The sequence below is a fragment of the Poecile atricapillus genome, chromosome Z, assembly GCF_030490865.1.
Source record: "Poecile atricapillus isolate bPoeAtr1 chromosome Z, bPoeAtr1.hap1, whole genome shotgun sequence".
Lineage (NCBI taxonomy): Eukaryota > Metazoa > Chordata > Aves > Passeriformes > Paridae > Poecile > Poecile atricapillus.
In genome coordinates, this window is record NC_081289.1 from 89,736,635 (window position 1) to 89,753,577 (window position 16,943).

General features: G+C 37.3%; 1 protein-coding gene across 5 annotated transcripts in view; it reads left to right on the plus strand.

Moving 5' to 3' along the window:
- CSNK1G3 (casein kinase 1 gamma 3) overlaps window positions 1-16,943 on the plus strand; it is a 75,448-nt gene that overhangs the window by 41,247 nt on the left and 17,258 nt on the right. For all 5 annotated transcript variants that reach the window (XM_058826915.1, XM_058826910.1, XM_058826913.1 and 2 more), the window contains exons 6-9: window positions 4,321-4,469; window positions 5,713-5,947; window positions 15,923-16,008; window positions 16,139-16,223. In XM_058826915.1, coding sequence (XP_058682898.1) covers window positions 4,321-4,469; window positions 5,713-5,947; window positions 15,923-16,008; window positions 16,139-16,223 — 555 coding nt within the window. The remainder of the gene's footprint in view (window positions 1-4,320; window positions 4,470-5,712; window positions 5,948-15,922; window positions 16,009-16,138; window positions 16,224-16,943) is intronic.

Below are 16,943 nucleotides of genomic sequence, written 5' to 3' on the forward strand. Positions count from 1 at the left end.
ATTTTCTGAATTTAAAGTAATTTTTCCCCCTAGAATAAGGGCGAGATATCTGGAAGGAATGGCAGATGCATAATAGAGTTACGTGATAATGTTTTTGAGAAACAGTAATTACTGGCCATAAGAAGCCTGGTTGAATGCAAAAATGTATATTGTTTTTGTATTGTGACATACAGATTTGAGAGATTGTGGGCCTTGTGAGGCATACAATAGATAGCCATTTATCTAACATTCACTTTGTTCTGTAAGCTTTATTATCAAGCTTCCTTCCACAATTACAGCTATTTGATTTAATAATGATTACAATAAAATGCGTCTCTAATTCTGCTTTAGTAATGTAAATAACTAAGGAAGATTGTTCCTTTGAAATAGATCTCATTATTTTATTACTGTTTCTTCTTTTTGCAAACATATTCTTTTATTTCTAAGTAAGAGATGTAGTCTAAGTGTTGTGGTGACACAGTGTTTTATTCTACATTTAGAGTTTTATAATTTGTGGCTGATCATGATTTCAGTAGTATTTTAAGGTGCTATGTTTCCACAGATTGTGTGACCTTCTGTGTATGCTGCTTTGGCTCAGGCCAGAACACACTACTCTAAGTTTTATAATTGCTTCCTTAGAGAGGATTCAGATTCCATAGACTAACAGGGAATACTTGTATTTGTGGCAGTTTGTTGATTGGTATCCTTGACAAGAGTACCAGCATGAATGTGCAGTGAAAGACAACTGTTACTGCAAATCTTCCAACTAGTTTAAAGTGTTCGGCTTGTGTCCAATGAATTGCCACATAGGAAAATTAAGACTGCAGATAAAAGGCAGTGGGGTATAGGAAACTGAACATGCACCACCATGATCTGCAAGAGCAGTCTTTAGTATTTTACTGGCATTTATGTATCTGATTTAACAGACTCTAAGCAGTAGGATATAATGCTGATACCATCAGTCTGTTTCTTGACTGGTTTAGAGAAAGCTCTAGAAGGAAATTGATATTACAAGAAACTGGAAAACACTGGAAAGCTACTTACTAACTTAATAGCTTTACAAATTTAGATAGTATTGTATAGAGAGATTTTGCCAAGATACAGCTCAAAATTAAGTCAGTGATAGATGAGGTTAAATGCAAGTGGTATTGCCATTGACCTGTGGGTTACATATTCCTTTGGCTGTCTCTGCTGCCTGTTTATCAAGTTAATTTTTCTTTCCTGAATGAGGAAACACACATACAATAATTGAAGCTGTGACATATTGTGGCAGAGCAAATAGATGGAATTTGTTCCTTAAGATACAAATATATGTTTGTGCTAGTCACGTATATTGCTCTAGATAATTGGAGTGAACAACATGCAGTCTCAAGCTTCAATCAGATTTAGTGATGAGGTTCTTGAAAAAGAGAATGACTAAGATGGATAATGGTCCCAAAGCAGAAATAACTTACTATTTTATTTATTCTGAAGAGGTTTGGCAGATACAGTTTAGTCTACTAGTCATGTTTTCTTTATTCTAATATTTTTATCCTTTCATCATTGTAGAGGAAATCAGATCTGCCAGCTTTAAAAGCTTGCTGGACATCATGTACATTAACATGATGGACTAAAGTATTTGAGTGAAAATTAAACAGTATAATCCATAAATTCACATAACTGGCTTAGGAGGGCTCTCCTTACCCCCCTCTTCCTTCACTCTGGATAGTCAAGTACTTTTGGAGTGTTTGGACTTGGACACCAGAGGTGTACAGCAGTAATGTTTTAGGTGGCTAATGAAAGTTAACTATTTTAGAAGAAATTGGAGTCCAAACAATGTTCAAATAGTTAATTTTGAAGTCAAGACTTCTTTGATTTTTGTCAAGAGTAAATAGGATTAAAATCATACTGGCTTAAAATGGATCTGCAATTTTATGTCAGGGCAGCCACCTTAGTATTGTAGATTGCTTTAGTCAATTGAGCCCATTCAGATGAAAGTTTTTTACTTGTCAACAAGTATAAATATCTAGGGATAGGCAAATAGGAATCATATCTAAAAAATTATTCTCTTTTCAGAGTTTTAACCTTGAAAGGAAAGATGTTTAAATGTAAAGTAACTTAGTGGGAGTATGTGAATCTGCTTTTTTGGCCACAATTAAGTTTCCTCTTTGATGGAAGAGGAGGCAGTTATATACAAGTTTTAGCAACATTTGGGTGACAAACATTGAGTTCTGCTTGTAATTGGGGAGGGGTACTACTTTTTAAAAAGGATATTTGAGAATGGGGAGAAGATCTGTCAAGCTACTAGAAAGGATTGAATGGTAATAAAAATAGTTATTAATCAAGAAACCAAAGACCAATGACTTCTTTAAATTCACAGCAAGACAACTAGGATACATCTTAAAAGCTTAGTGTATTTTCTTCTTTTGTTCTTCAGTGGTTTGAGCCAGAGTAACGAAAAATGGAAATAAAATACCTCCTCTTAATGGGTAATAAGTAGTGAAATATCTTGTCAACAAAATAGGGCTTCCTTAAATTTCTAAAAATCAGAGTTTCTTTGTTTTTAAAGAAACCAGGGTCTCTTAAAGGCTTATCCAAGAGTGCTTGCCTTTATTTCTCTGTAGTGGGAGAAAAAGCCTCATTATATATGTTACTATCAATAATATGTTACTTTCTGACTTCTGGAGGTTTAGAGACATGAAGAAAGAATATAAGTAGCAGAATGATATTTGCTTATTGCTTTTAAACAAAAGCACTAAGCGGGCTTTGATTAAGAACCAAAGTCCCTATCTTCTAGTACTTTGAACTGTTAATATCAAATTCTCTTACTAACATGGGTAATTTTAGACAGAATGCTCCATATGCACTGCAGAAATTATGGCATGTTAAACACAGTTTTGGGTCATTTTCTCATCTAATTCTCATCTAATCAGAAAATCAAGTATTTAGGTATCTATCTGATAACTCAAGATGGTATTTTTAAGTTGAAGAGCACTGTCTCATACCATATTTTGATAGAGGATGTAATATGGTCAATTCTTCTTCATTAGTAGCAATAAGCTACTCCTGTGAAGCCTTTCTGAAGTAGGTATGACTAGGCATTTTAGGTACATTTAGGTACATTTAGGTATAGAGAGGAGTGTGAGTGATATGTATTGAAAACCAAATTGTAGCTCAAGTGTTTTGAAAACTGAACAGTTAAACTGGATTTTTAGGGGTCTATCTTTAAATACTCTGGCTTGTAAGAAAAGAGATTAGTGAAAAGCCTCTTAAAAACTTTGCATTTGTTTAGGTTAGTTTTGCTAAAACAGTGTTTTTCAATATTTGTTTTTTACCCAAAGCTGTAGCAAATACAATTAAAAATTTGTGCCCTCAGTATGTCACTGTAGTAAAGTATGAAAAAGTTAAGGCTTTATGTACTTCAGAAAACACTCAGAGTTAGGGTTACTTTTGACCTACAGAGAATGAAGTTGAAATCCAGTGTTTCATTAAAGTGTTGTGAAAATAGGTTTGGTACTTCTGGATAGTGCAGTATTGTAATGTTGGACACAGTAGGAAAAGCTCACAGGGAAATAATACATTTTCAGAGTATTTAATATTTGGAATAAAACCAGAGGATATGTACCGAAGAACAAAAAACCAAAAATCTGGAATAACTAGCTTCCTTAAGTAAACAAAATTCTGCTGAATGAAGATGTCCTGTGTGTGTGAAAAAGTACAAAATGAGTAAAAGCAATGATACCAAGTTATTTTTAATTAAATAGACACACAATGCATATTGTACAAAAAGGTGGAAGTAAAATTGGATCGCAAGGCTTTAGCTATTTATATTTTCAAACTTCTGGATTGCCTGTTGCTCTAAGGTAGGTGTTCACTTAAAACTATAAAGTCCAGACTTAATGTATCATTTAACTCTTGGCTTCATTAATCTCTTTTTGATTTTTTTAAAATGATATCTCTAGATAATAAGATGGTTTTATTCCTAAAGGTAGGAATGGCTTTAATTAAAAAAGTTTAAGTGTATTTTTTTTTGCACAAGAGCTTATTTAAACCTTTCTTCATAGCATATTAAAACCTTGTTTCAGTTTATGGTTGCTAAACTTAAGATTGTAATTTTACATTTTTATAAAAGTCTCAATATCTCTCATAAGTCAAATATGTAATAATACCATTTTAATTAAGTATTTTATGACTATCTTCAATATTTTTGTTGTCTTTTACCTGTAGTCTTTATGAGGTTTATTTTTGCTTTTATGTGAAAAATGTACTTTTAACTTAAGATGAAATTGAGTAAGAATTTTATTGCTATATTTATTAATCTTTTTTAACCCTTTATCATTACTTTGTATTTTCATTTTACAGATGGAATACCTCAGGTTTATTATTTTGGCCCATGTGGCAAATATAATGCTATGGTGCTAGAACTACTTGGACCTAGTCTGGAAGATTTATTTGACTTGTGTGGTAGGACATTTTCTCTTAAAACCGTTCTTATGATAGCCATACAGTTGGTAAGTAGAATAGATGTTAATTTGAGTGTTCACTAGAGTAACTAAATCAGTCTTCAGTGGATTAAATGCTTACTTCACTTAGGAGATTTGCACTTCTCATGTTTTAAATTGGTGTTGGTGGTATTTAAAATGCTTATGCTGAAGTTTAAGCAGGAGTACTCTTACATTACTTTAATTTACTTTGTTCCAGTTTTTCAAGTCAGATCATGAATGTAATTACTTGTGTCTTCTGAGTTTTCATCACAACCTAAAGTCATGAATTTTAGTTTGACATACTCTTTCAAAAAAGAAAAACCTTGAAGAAATAAAACTAATTTTATCCCACACAAGCCATTGTATTATGGGACTCCTAAGTAGCATAAATATTTTTTTTCCTGGGCATTCTTATAAGAAAGTAAACAAACAAATGAAAAATTCCCCAAATCCTTACAGAAATTATAGTACAAATTATTCAATGAAGAATTATTCTCTTTTTTGAAGATTTTTTCATTTGGTTCTGACTTGAGGGTGAGTGGAAGAGGAAAGAAGGACAATTAAGGCTGTGCATGTTTACCAGATTTCCACTTCCCTAAATAGTGATATTTTTACCTTTAATAGTTAAAAATAGCTGTTTAAAACATGACTGTAATTGTATAACAGGCCTGCAACTACGGACATGCAGACACATTGAACTTATTTATAGCCAGAATGACGGAATGATTTTTGTAAATGCTCAAGTCCTCACAAGTCCAAAGATCAGCTTTATTTAATACTTCCTGTTCCTTTCTGAATATGGAAATTTTGATACAAAGCAGTCCAGCTAGAATGGACTTTATATGCATAGTGATGAGCTTTCAGTGCTTCTCTCATTTATATATTGAATATGCAATAGATTTACATCGAACTTTGCGTGGTGACACAATTTGTGGTTTTACTTTTAATGTACACAAAACATATTTGTGCTGGCTGTTTTGAGAGACAAAAACTTCTGTTATGTACAAGATTCATGACTAATGTCCAGTGTGAAAGTTTCTAATACATCAGTTGGTGTATATCTGCTTTGGAAAAGTGTACAGTTTTCATTGACTTTAACTGGGAGATACTTTGTTACGAACAGTCTCACTTTGGTCTTAAGATACTAGGGGGGTGATTTCTTTTACCCATGAAGCCCCATATAAGCTATTTGGTTTCAAACACATTTTCACGTGGCAACCTGAAGCTTAAACTAAACTTCCTTGTCTATTTTTTTTTTCTTTCATTGAAGATTTCTCGCATGGAGTATGTGCATTCAAAGAACTTGATATACAGAGATGTAAAACCTGAGAACTTCTTAATAGGACGACCTGGAAACAAAACCCAGCAAATTATTCACATTATAGACTTTGGTTTGGCAAAGGAGTACATAGATCCAGAAACAAAGAAGCACATACCATATCGAGAACACAAGAGCCTTACAGGAACAGCTAGATACATGAGTATAAATACACATTTAGGAAAAGGTATGTGTGCTTTTTAGGTACAGAAGCAGCTGTGATTTGTCATAAAGCATCTTGCTTTCAAGTTACAGTTTTTCTCAGTCTATAGTCATTAAGAACTTCAATTTTTGTGTATTGTGCAAAATGTAGTTTGTCCTTATGGAAATAATGTTTATGGGAATTATCTTTTTTGAATCTCTAATCGTCATGATCATGTCTTGGGAATTGTCCTCTTTGTTAGTTATCCTTATAAGAAAGATGAGGGATATCTTTTTGTCGCATAACACCTTCACATTTATAAGTATACCATGGCAGAGTGAAATGTCCAGGAAATAGATGTGCTTATTAAATACAGAAAAGTAAATAGGTTGCAATAACATGCGTTTTCAGTGCTTCCTTGCTTTTCTGATCTCTTTATGATGCACCATAAAACAATAAAGTAGCTTAGAGATTATGCTGATTTCTTGATATTTTTTTTTTTTTAGTGCTTGCACTGTTAATAAGGCTTTGTCACAGTCATTAAAGGTTATGCCAGCAAGCTAAAGAAATTACAGGATGTATATAAATATGAAAGTTGTTATTATTGAATGAATAAATTCACCTTGAAAAAGGTGTGAGCATTCAGATCTTTGTTTATTCCAGCTGCAGAGAGATTTTTCTAGTGAAAACAGTTAGACCCCTTTGAATTTATGTAAGCCAGTTGCTTATAACTGCATAGTAATCACTAATTAGGTTACTCTTTGAATTGGTCATAAAAATGTTGCACAATACTGACAGTTTAATTGTAAGTATAACTGTTAATACAGCAAATGAGAAACCATTCACACTTCTCAGACAGGAATAAGGTGCTTTGTCAATGTCGAATCACTTAGGTTGGAAAATGTCCTTAAGGTCATTGAGTCCAACTGGTAACAGCACTGCCAAATTCACCACTAAATTATGTCCTTAAGCACCATATCTGTCAGGCTTTTAACATACCTCTGGAAATGGTGACTCAATCACTTCCCTGGGCAGCCTGTTCCAATGCTTGAGAACCCTTTTGGTGAAGCAAATGTTCCCAGTATCCAATCTAAACTTGCCTGTGGCACAACATGCGGCTTTTTCCTGTTGTCCTATTCCTTGCTCTTTGGGAGAAGAGGCCAACCCCCACCTGGCTACATCCTCCTTTCAGGGTTGTAGAGAGTGAAAAGTTGTCCCCTGAACCTCCTTTTCTGAACACCCTCAGCTCCATCAGCTGCTCCTTATAGGATCTGTGCTCCAGACCTTTCACCAGCTTTGTTACTCTCTAGTGGACATACTCCAGCACCTCAAGCATCAAGTTTGAGCTTTCTAAATCTAACTTTTGGAACTCAGGTTCTTCAGATAAAAGAAGCATTCACTGTATTTTTCAAGCGTAAAGGTTGATGTCAGTTTAAGGTGGTGGTTAGATTTTTGACACTGGGCTCTCATTTCCACCAGGCAGGATAAACATCTGATTATTATAAAATTTTCAACAGTGGCACAACCACTTTTGAAATAAAATAAATTTTTTACTCCTCCTTAAATAAGATTGCCCCAAAACCTTTTAAGAAAAATAGACCAAAATATTGAACTGGTAATTACTGGAAAAACAAACTGAATTTTGATTACACATCTGATATTAACACTGAATATGTTCATTTTTGTCCAGTGGCATTTAATCATAGTATGGTTTGAGTGGGAAAGGACTTTAAAGAGGATCAGTTCCAACCCCGTTGCCATAGGCTGGAACACCAGGTTGCCCAAAGCCCCATCCAGCTTCCCCTTGGACAGTTCCAGGGATGAGGCATCCACAGCTTCTCTGGGCAATGTGTTTCAGTGTCTTGCCACTCTCACACTGAAGAATTTCTTTTGAATATTTAATCTAAACTTACTGTCTTACAGTATGAAACCACTAGTTCTGTCCTGTCACTACTCCTTGTAAAAAGTTGGTCCATAGCTTTCTTGCAGGCTCCCTTTGGGTACTGGAAGGTGCTATAATGTCTCCCTGAAGCCTTCTCTTCTCCAGGCTAGACAGCACCAGCTCTGAGACTGTCTTCATAAGAGGGGCACTGCCTGAATATCTTCATGGACTTGCTTGATCGGGTCCATGTCCTTCTTATCTTGGGGACCCTAGAGCTGGATGCTGCACTCCAGGTTGATTCTCACCAGAGCAGAGCAGAGGGGCAGAATCCCCTCCCTCACTCTACTGGCCACACTGCTTTGGTTGCAGTCCAGGATATGTTTGGCTTTCTGGGCTGTGAGTGCATATGGCTGGATCATGTCCAGCCTCTCATCTATCAGCATGAGCAGGTCCTCACAGGGCTGCTCTCCATTCTCTGCCCAGCTTGTATTCGTGCTTGGGATTGCCCTAACCCAAGTGCAGGTCCTTGCACTTTTCATTGTTGAACTTCATATTCACACAGGCTCACCTCCCAAGCCTCTCCAGGTCCCACTGTGGCATATCTTCCCTCCAGCATGTCGACAGCATCGTGCAGCCAGATGTCATTGGCAGACTTGCTGAGGGTGCTCTTGATCCCACTGTCCATGACAGCAGCAAAGGTGTTACCCAGCTCTGGTCCCAGTAGGACCCCTAAGGAGCTGGTCTCCACTTAGATATGGAGTTGTTGACCACAACTTACAGTGTGACTACTCAGTCAATTCCTTTTCCACGTTTCATCTGTCAAATCAGTGTCTCCAGTTCAGAGACAAGGATATCCTGTGTTACAGTGTCAAATGCTTTGCACATAGCCAGGTAGATGATGTTGGTTGTTCTTCCTTTATGCATCAACACTGTAGCTGTGTTGGAGGCTACCAAATTTGTCAGGCATGATCTGTGCTTACTGAAGCCATGTTGACCATCATCAGTCATCTCCTTATTTTCCATGTCTCTCAGTATAGTTACCAGGAGGATCTTACGTTGTGATCTTGCTGGGCACTGTAGTTCCTCATGCTTTCTTTTTCTTCCCTTTGTAATAATGAGGGTTATCTTTACAGGGCTGTAAAGATTACTTCTCTGATGTAGAGGATGTAAGGGGTAGTGTCTTCACCTGAGGTGTTCCCTAAGGACTCATAGATGCACCTCAGCAGGTCTCATGGACTTGTGCACCTTCAGGTTCCTTAGATGAGCTCCAACCTGATCTACAGTGGGTAGTTCTTCTTTCTGCGAGTTTCTGCCTTTGTCTTCTGTGACATGAGTGATATGACTGGAATACATGCCAGAGAAGACGGAGGCAAGAAAGTTATTTTTTTGCCTCAGCTTTCTCCATATCCCAGGTCTGTTTCCTGCTGGAGAGGTCCCACATTTTTTGTAGTTTTACTTTTGTCACCAACTTACTTAAAGAAGCTCTTGTTGTCCTTGACATCCCCGGCCACATTTAATCCTATCAGGGCTTTAGCTTTCTTAAGCTGATCTCTGGCTGCTTAGACTATTTTTCTGTATACCTCCCACCCTACCTGTCCTTGCTTCCCCTCTCTGTATGCTTCCTTTTTTTTCTTTGGACTCATACAGGAGCTCACTGTTCATCCACGCATGCCTGATGGTTTTTGCTTGACTTTGTTTGAAGGCATTGCTTCTGGCTTGGAGAAATTCATGCCTGAATATTAACAAATTTTCTTAGGGCCCTGCTTTCCTGCAGAACTTTATCTCATGGTCCTCTGTCAAGAAGAGGCCAAGTTACATCTGCTGAAATTCAGGGTACTGAGCTTGCTTTGCTCCCTTCTCACTACTTATCCTTTAGGATCTCAAAATTCAGCATTTCATGATCACCACAGCCAAGGCTGTCCTTGAGCTTCGTGTTCCCCACCAGCCTCTCCTTGCTGATGAGAACAAGCTCCAGCATAGCGTATCTACTTTTTAGCTTCTCTTGGCGTCACTTGGAGAAGGAAGTTATCATCAGTGATAACTTACTGGATTGCTGATGCCTTGCTGTCTTGTCACAGAGTGGTTGAAGTCCCCCATGAAGACCAGAGCTTGTGAACATGAGGTGGTTCCTATATATTGGTAGACAACTGTTACAAACAAGTGTTTGAGATCACTTAAAAAATCATCAGCAAGGGTATCAGTAAAAAACAAAGTTCTTTGCAAGATTCCCTCTGCTACTTACTTGTCAGTTACACCAAGGGTAAAGGAGAAAAACCCCAAACCCCAAGAAAATTCAGTCAGTCAAAACAGAAATGAACTGAGAATTTTCTAGGGGTGTGTGTTTAGGTGCATGTGACGAGTGACAAAAGGACAGTGAAGGCAAGTATAAAAAAGAATACAACCTAAAAGCTTAACAGCACTCAAAAGTATTTAACCTTAACTGGCACCTTATCTTATACCTTAAACTTAACAATTCAAGATAGGAATAACACTTAACAGCATTTAACCTAATTTATAACTTACTAGTTAACTTACAGGCCTAACTTACTTGGATATCCAAGACACTTGAAGATCTAAGAGAGCAGCATTTCTCCCTAAATTTGCTGTAGTATGTGTGTATTTTTATGCACAGAGTCAGTGCAAGGTACCTATGAAAAATTCCCTTTAAAGGGAGCCAGTTACTCACTCTGAGTGCTTTTGCATTGTGTAATTCTCCTTTGTGTGGAGTTGAGCCTTGAGGAATGGGAGTATTGGCCCATGATTCATTTTTGTTCAGCAGCCTTCTGAGTACAGCAAACTTGACAGTTTGTGGGCTCTGAGAGGCCCCACTCAGAGAGAGGCTGCTGGTCACAGCTGCTGCAGTCCAGAATAATTCAAAGATTCTCATTTTAGACCACTGTTTATAGGGTTGCAAGAGAGTGGGCTTTAGTCATAATAATGTTTCATCCTAGCCACAGCATGGGTTGGTGCACTTTCTTTGAAAGTGTGAGAACAGGGATGTTGTGCTACACAAGGAAGAAAAATAGTTTCCAAGGCTGCTCATAAAGAAAACATGAGCTTGTTAGGCAGCAGGAGTTCCTGGGAGTAGAGTGTTTCTGATAAACTCAAGAGCTGAGCCCAGGTGCTGTTTGTCAAACTGAGACCTAATGAGCTTTTTTCAGATCACAGTGTGGCCTGGAAGGATGCAGCACCACAGGGACTCAGCTGCTCAGTCTTCCTGGTTGGAGGGCCTGTGGCTGCCTAACCCTGCCTTCCCATTAATTCTTCCCAATAGCTTTCATTCAGCTCCTCCTCCATCCCCAGACAAAACTCCATGCACTCAGCTGGTTATTGCCATGGAGGGTGACATTGCCTCCTGATCTCCCTTGCCTCTCCTTCCTAAAGACCCTGAACCATTCCATTCCAACAGTTTTTTTATGTTCTGTGATATGCCTCAAAAAAATTAGTATTTAAATCTATACAGTGAGACATACGGAACACTGAAGGTTGTCAAGCTCTGTGTTTACAGAGACAGTGACATATAGGATACAGTTTTCTCTGAAAATAGTGGTAATAAGACAATATTTTAGGGTGGTATTTTCAGTCTGTAGATAATTTCCTGAGCTGCTTGAATGGTCTGACAACTGACCCTTGTAAAAAAATAAGTGTTTTCAGTAAAGAGGGAGACTGTCAGGTTCGCATTCTCTTTTAAGTTACTTCTGAGTACGTCTTTATTGAACTGTAACTTCATCTGTTGGTGTGCATGAGTAAGGAACGGGGTCCTTGTATCAAAAGTATGTTTTAGGATTCATAAGTATTTAAAATTATCATAAACACATTGGTACTAGAAAGACTTAAAATGTATAATCAGAACTTTCTGAAAATCACCAAAGCCCACTCTTTTAAGGTGCATATAGGAAATACGTAGTTTCTGAACATCCTGTAGCCTATAATCATTTGTTGCAGAAGAGACATTTGATCAAGGATTTCTGGTAGTTTTGTATCAAGCTGGAAATTTGTAAATGGAATTTTGTCTATGTGAAGAATAATGTGGCTTTACTCAGAGAGCTATCTGAAGGAAATAAAAATACTCTGCACCCCTTACTAGCATGTAGCTGGAGCCCTACCTTTCTGTGAGATAATTTCTTTTAGGGATAAAAATACTTGGTGCTTCTTCTCCAGTTCACTTAATTTTCAGGAAGAGAAAGTGAGATTCCATAGAGTGTAGACTCTGACTGGGACGTTAATGAAGACAAAAGTCTGCGTCTGTAGAAGTCCTGCAATTTTCTGTGTTTGATGGATGTGTAAATTGGTAATTATTTTGGGATCTCCCTAAATTCAGAAGAACAGTGTGTTAAAATGTTGTCTAAGTTGTTTGGCTACAGAAAGTATAGTCACATGAGTCAGGACTTACTCTAATCCAGCCATCCCTAATGGTCTCTGGAGAACTACCCATATCCTTGATTGTATTGGTCTTTTCATGATAGTGCTTAATTATTGCACAGGCAGAGGTTAGTTATCAAAGACTACTTGGAACTCTACTGGGAATTAAGCAAGTCTGCTCTTAAAATGAATAGAAAGGCCAAATGAAGCCAATTTCTTTAAACAAGTACTTAAACTGGGAGAACCCCATTCTTACCTTTTAGTACATGTACTCTCTTGTCAGAGCTCTCATAAGTTCTAGGTTTAGAATCAGTTTTGGAGGGGCCAGATTCCTTTGTAACCTAAACCATTCACAAATAATTCTACACTGGACTAATTTTAATTAACTGCTTATGGCAAGAACAATAAGCATTTGGTCTTGAAATTTTATTAACCTAAATCCTGAAGTTTTTCCAGTAGCTAAAAAAACCCCAGCTTTCTGCATTTGTAGTAGTTTTTTTGTTTGTGGTGATGGCTGTACAGGAAACACAGCAACTTTTACTTGCCACTGGGCCAGTGGTGCAGGATGAAGTCTGTCCCAGATCTGGGCTCCCCTCTGGGAAGTTTGGTGTGTTCCTTCTCATAATAATGAATTATCACTGGACTTCAGGGCAGAATTTTAGCTTAGACAAATCCTTTTCCCGGTGTAAGTTAACCTTCTAAATGCACAGTTACATGAAACAGTGCCTCTATTTTATATTAGTTTACCCTAATAAAAACAACAAATAAGTCTTTGCCCCCTTAATTAAAGGTATAAGTGAAAATAAGGGGTTTTTTACTTTCAGTCTGTATTTTTCTTAAGACAACAGTATGGCATACAGTGTGTGCTTATGATAAAATTGGCGTGCAACTTAGTTTTTATGAACCAGAACCATTAACTTGAGGATTCATGGTTTTGTTCAGGAAAAAAGGCTCTCTTCCCTCATATTATTAAATGAAATCCAGTAATTTTTAGTAAGACTAAAGACTATGGGTTCCAAACTTATTTGTGCTAAACTTTAGGAACTGATGGTTCGAGCTAGGTACTCCCTAAACTTCCTTTAGGGAGCTGGATGCTTCGGTTGTTTAAACTGTGTTATGGTTACTTAATTGTTTATGCTAAAAAAAGAAAATTTCTGGGGATAGCCTGCTGAATGAAGCTCTATTTTTTATTTAAAACAGCCTGTTTGAATAGACATAATTGTCTGTAGTTTATGAGCTAAATAAAAAATACTAGTTTCTTATGAATTGAGCTGCTTCAGATAATCTCTTTGAGAGAAAAGAAACCATGTGCCCTAAAGCTTTGTTGTGTATTTGTTATGATTGTATTATCTTTTAGGGAACATATCCTCTCAATCTCATTAAAATGTGATACAATATGATCCGTATACATCAGTGGCCCTTCTTCCAGCTGGTGCTTGAAATCCTTTTGTCTTCCAGCTGGTCCACTGCTATTTTTTTCCAGTTTTTGGAGGTCCTTTTTTGAATAATAGTAATACAGTCTTTGGGTTTCATGTTTCTCAAGCTCATCTTGAAGATTTCCATAGGAAAGGGTATTTGACAACTGCTTTTTAATTACTTCAGACTGATCTTGAGTGAATTCTTGAATGGATTCTAAACAACAATTCCTGTCACCCAAATTAAACACGAAATCCTTTCCCATAGCTTCTTTTTGAGGGCATTGTGAATTTAAATGTTCTACCCTTGTTCCCAGGGAAGTTTCTGTTGTGCTACAGAAATATAGCCAACAGTCCATATCTCATAAAAAAACTCAAAAAACAACCAAAAAACTCAAAAACAAAAACTCAGCAAAATAGCACCACAAAACACTTTAATTTGAAATAATGAAGATTAAAAATGTCATAGATAGATTCCGCAAAGGAGCAATTGCCTCAATAAGATGCTATTGCTTTGGTTGTTTTTTTTAAAGGAGAAAATGTTAATTTTGCATTGGCATAACTTGCAGAAATTAATTGAAAGAGTGGAATTATTGTCCCTTAGCTAAGACCAAATGGAGCTTTCCAGTGCATTTTTGTGGGCCGTACCCTGGTGTTGCCCATAGATGGACCATGTGTTGCACACTTGTACCATTATAGTATGCTTTGCCACTGTCTTGCATTGTGCAAGGTGTTTGTCAGGAGAAGTGCCCCTGAAGTAGTGATTTTCTGTGTGCTCACCCAACCACATAAAGAGCACAGGATTTCTGCCAGCACCATCTGGGACGTAACAGTGCTTTCACATACTGAAACCTGTCAGGCATAGAACCCTGCAGCTTACTCCTGTTTTCTTCCAAACCTATGAGATTGTATCAATATAGCCTGTGGTCAGCAGGTGGGAAGTTGTAGGGTTGGCAGAGAAATTCAAATAGGACCTTATTGTCTGGAGGGCCCTCACTGAGACAAGTGGCAGCAGTGGAGAACAAGCATGGAGAAGTGAACACAAACAAGAAGAGTGATGGCAAGGGACTTGGAAACACGGAAATGAGTGAAGCAGAAATGACTGAAAGAGGCTTATATAGCTGGCAGATTAGTGATGATGTGAGGGGCTAGATGTAGCCTACATGTTACCGCTATCCTTTTTTTGGTATTTTCTTACGTGTTTGATAATATGTGTTTATTCAGTGTTCAAATGAGAAGATAGGACTGAAAAACAGAGCAGTAAGTACATTGTTCTATTTTCATGAAAATTAAAAATTGTTCTTCAGATCCGATATATTTATGGCAATATTATGTGTTGATCAGATCAGAGCCAGGTTGGATTTGTTGACTTTGCTGTGTTTGAAAAATCAAACATTTTTTTCATTTACCTTCATTCTCCATTCCTCTTGTTATCAAAGCCTAGTAGCCTTGTTCTGTGAAATACTGAGTAGAAACTGTTAGTATTTTGTTGTTCGTCCTTGTGTCAGGCAGAAAGTCAAATTTAGAATTAAATGCTGCCTCTTACTGCAATATGTAATACAATATATAACTTCTTTCAACAGCAATTCAGAATTAAGTCAGATGGAAATGATCTGTTTTCCACTAGTAATTCAAAGACTCACTATTCTCCATTACCTTCAATTTTCTCAAAAATGACTGATTTAATTTTAAAACTATGTGAAATGTACTTTGAAAACTCTGTGTTTTCCTTCTTACTTTCCTTTTTCTTTAACCTTCTGTGAATTTTTTGAAGGACTGCCACTGCTTTACTGCAGATGAAAAATTGTGCATTGAGCATTGTGTTCTGTGAAAGCTCATATGTCAGCTAGTCCTGATAGTAGGCTGTATGTATCTTCTGATTTCTGTCCAAATAATAGTACTTCTGAGCCTTCTTCAATCTACCTTTGGCTTACTCAGAAATTCCATGATGCGTCCCTGAGGAAAATGCTGTCTTCTCCATGATTTTGTTGAGGAAAAACTTGTTCTATTGAACCTTTCTTAAATTGTTTTAAATTCACAAATAATAGATTAAAAATATGTTGGAATTAAAATGCAGTTTTAAGGTCAAATATATTTTAGAATGAGAATGATTTCTTTCAGCAAGATAATTTGCTTAAAACGTTGAGATGAATATACCTGAAGTCTGTATCTGCTTTTTTTCTGGGTTTAGCTGTGATGTTAAGCAGTCCGTAGTACACAAGAATGCCCCCACATGCTCAGTTTGGTTTCAAGTACTTTGTACCTCATAATTATTTTTATGTAATCTGGCAGCTAGTCTTTTAAATATAATGTAAAAATACACAGATGGAAGTTTTTAATAATATTTGTATTTTGTTTCAGAGCAAAGTAGAAGAGATGACTTGGAAGCTTTGGGTCATATGTTTATGTATTTTCTCAGAGGAAGTCTTCCATGGCAAGGTTTAAAGGTAGTAGGTTTTGATATCTTCCTCTGTCCTATTTTCAGGTCATCAACTTTTATTGACATGTTTGGGATTTTTTTGAACGTGTGTCTGCAAGCTGTATAACTTCAGAAGCTTGTTTGTTCTTCTGTCATAGGCAGATACATTAAAAGAACGTTACCAGAAAATTGGAGACACTAAACGAGCAACTCCTATAGAAGTATTGTGTGAAAACTTCCCAGGTAATGTCTGCTATTAATAAAAATGTTGTGTCTTAATTTATAAAATGAAACTGGCATAGATAATGGCATGATTTCTGGGTTTTAAGTTACAATATGTGTAATAGATGACAGAATTTCAGAATGGGTCAGGTTGGAAGGGACCACAGTGGGTTATGTGGTCCAATCTCCCTGCTCAAGCAGGGCCATCCCAGAGCACATGGCACAGGATTGTGTCCAGGTTGTTCTTGATACCTACAGTGAGGGAGACTCCACAGCTTGTTCAGGCAATCTCTTCCAGTGCTCAGTCACCTGCACAGTAAAGGAGCTCTTCCTTTTATTCGGGTGGAACTTCTTGTGCATCGGTTTCTGTCCATTGCCTCTCCTGCTAGTGCTGGGCACCAGTGAACAGAGCCTGGTCCATCCTATTGACAACCACCCATTACATATTTATATGTATTCATCAGGTCCCCTCTCAGTTGCCACTTTTCAAGGCTGAACGGGCCCAGCTCCTTCAGCCTTTCCTTATAAGAGAGATGCTCCAGTCTTGATCAACTTAGTAGCCCTTTGCTGGACCCAGTCCAGGAGCTCCATGTCTCTCTTGTACTGAGGAACTGAGAACTGGACACAGCTACTGAGTAGGGGGCGGGATCACCTCCCTCAACCTGCTCTTTGTAATGCAGCCTAGGATTACATCAGCCTTCTTGGCCCCCAGGACACACTGCTGGCTCATGGAGAACTTGT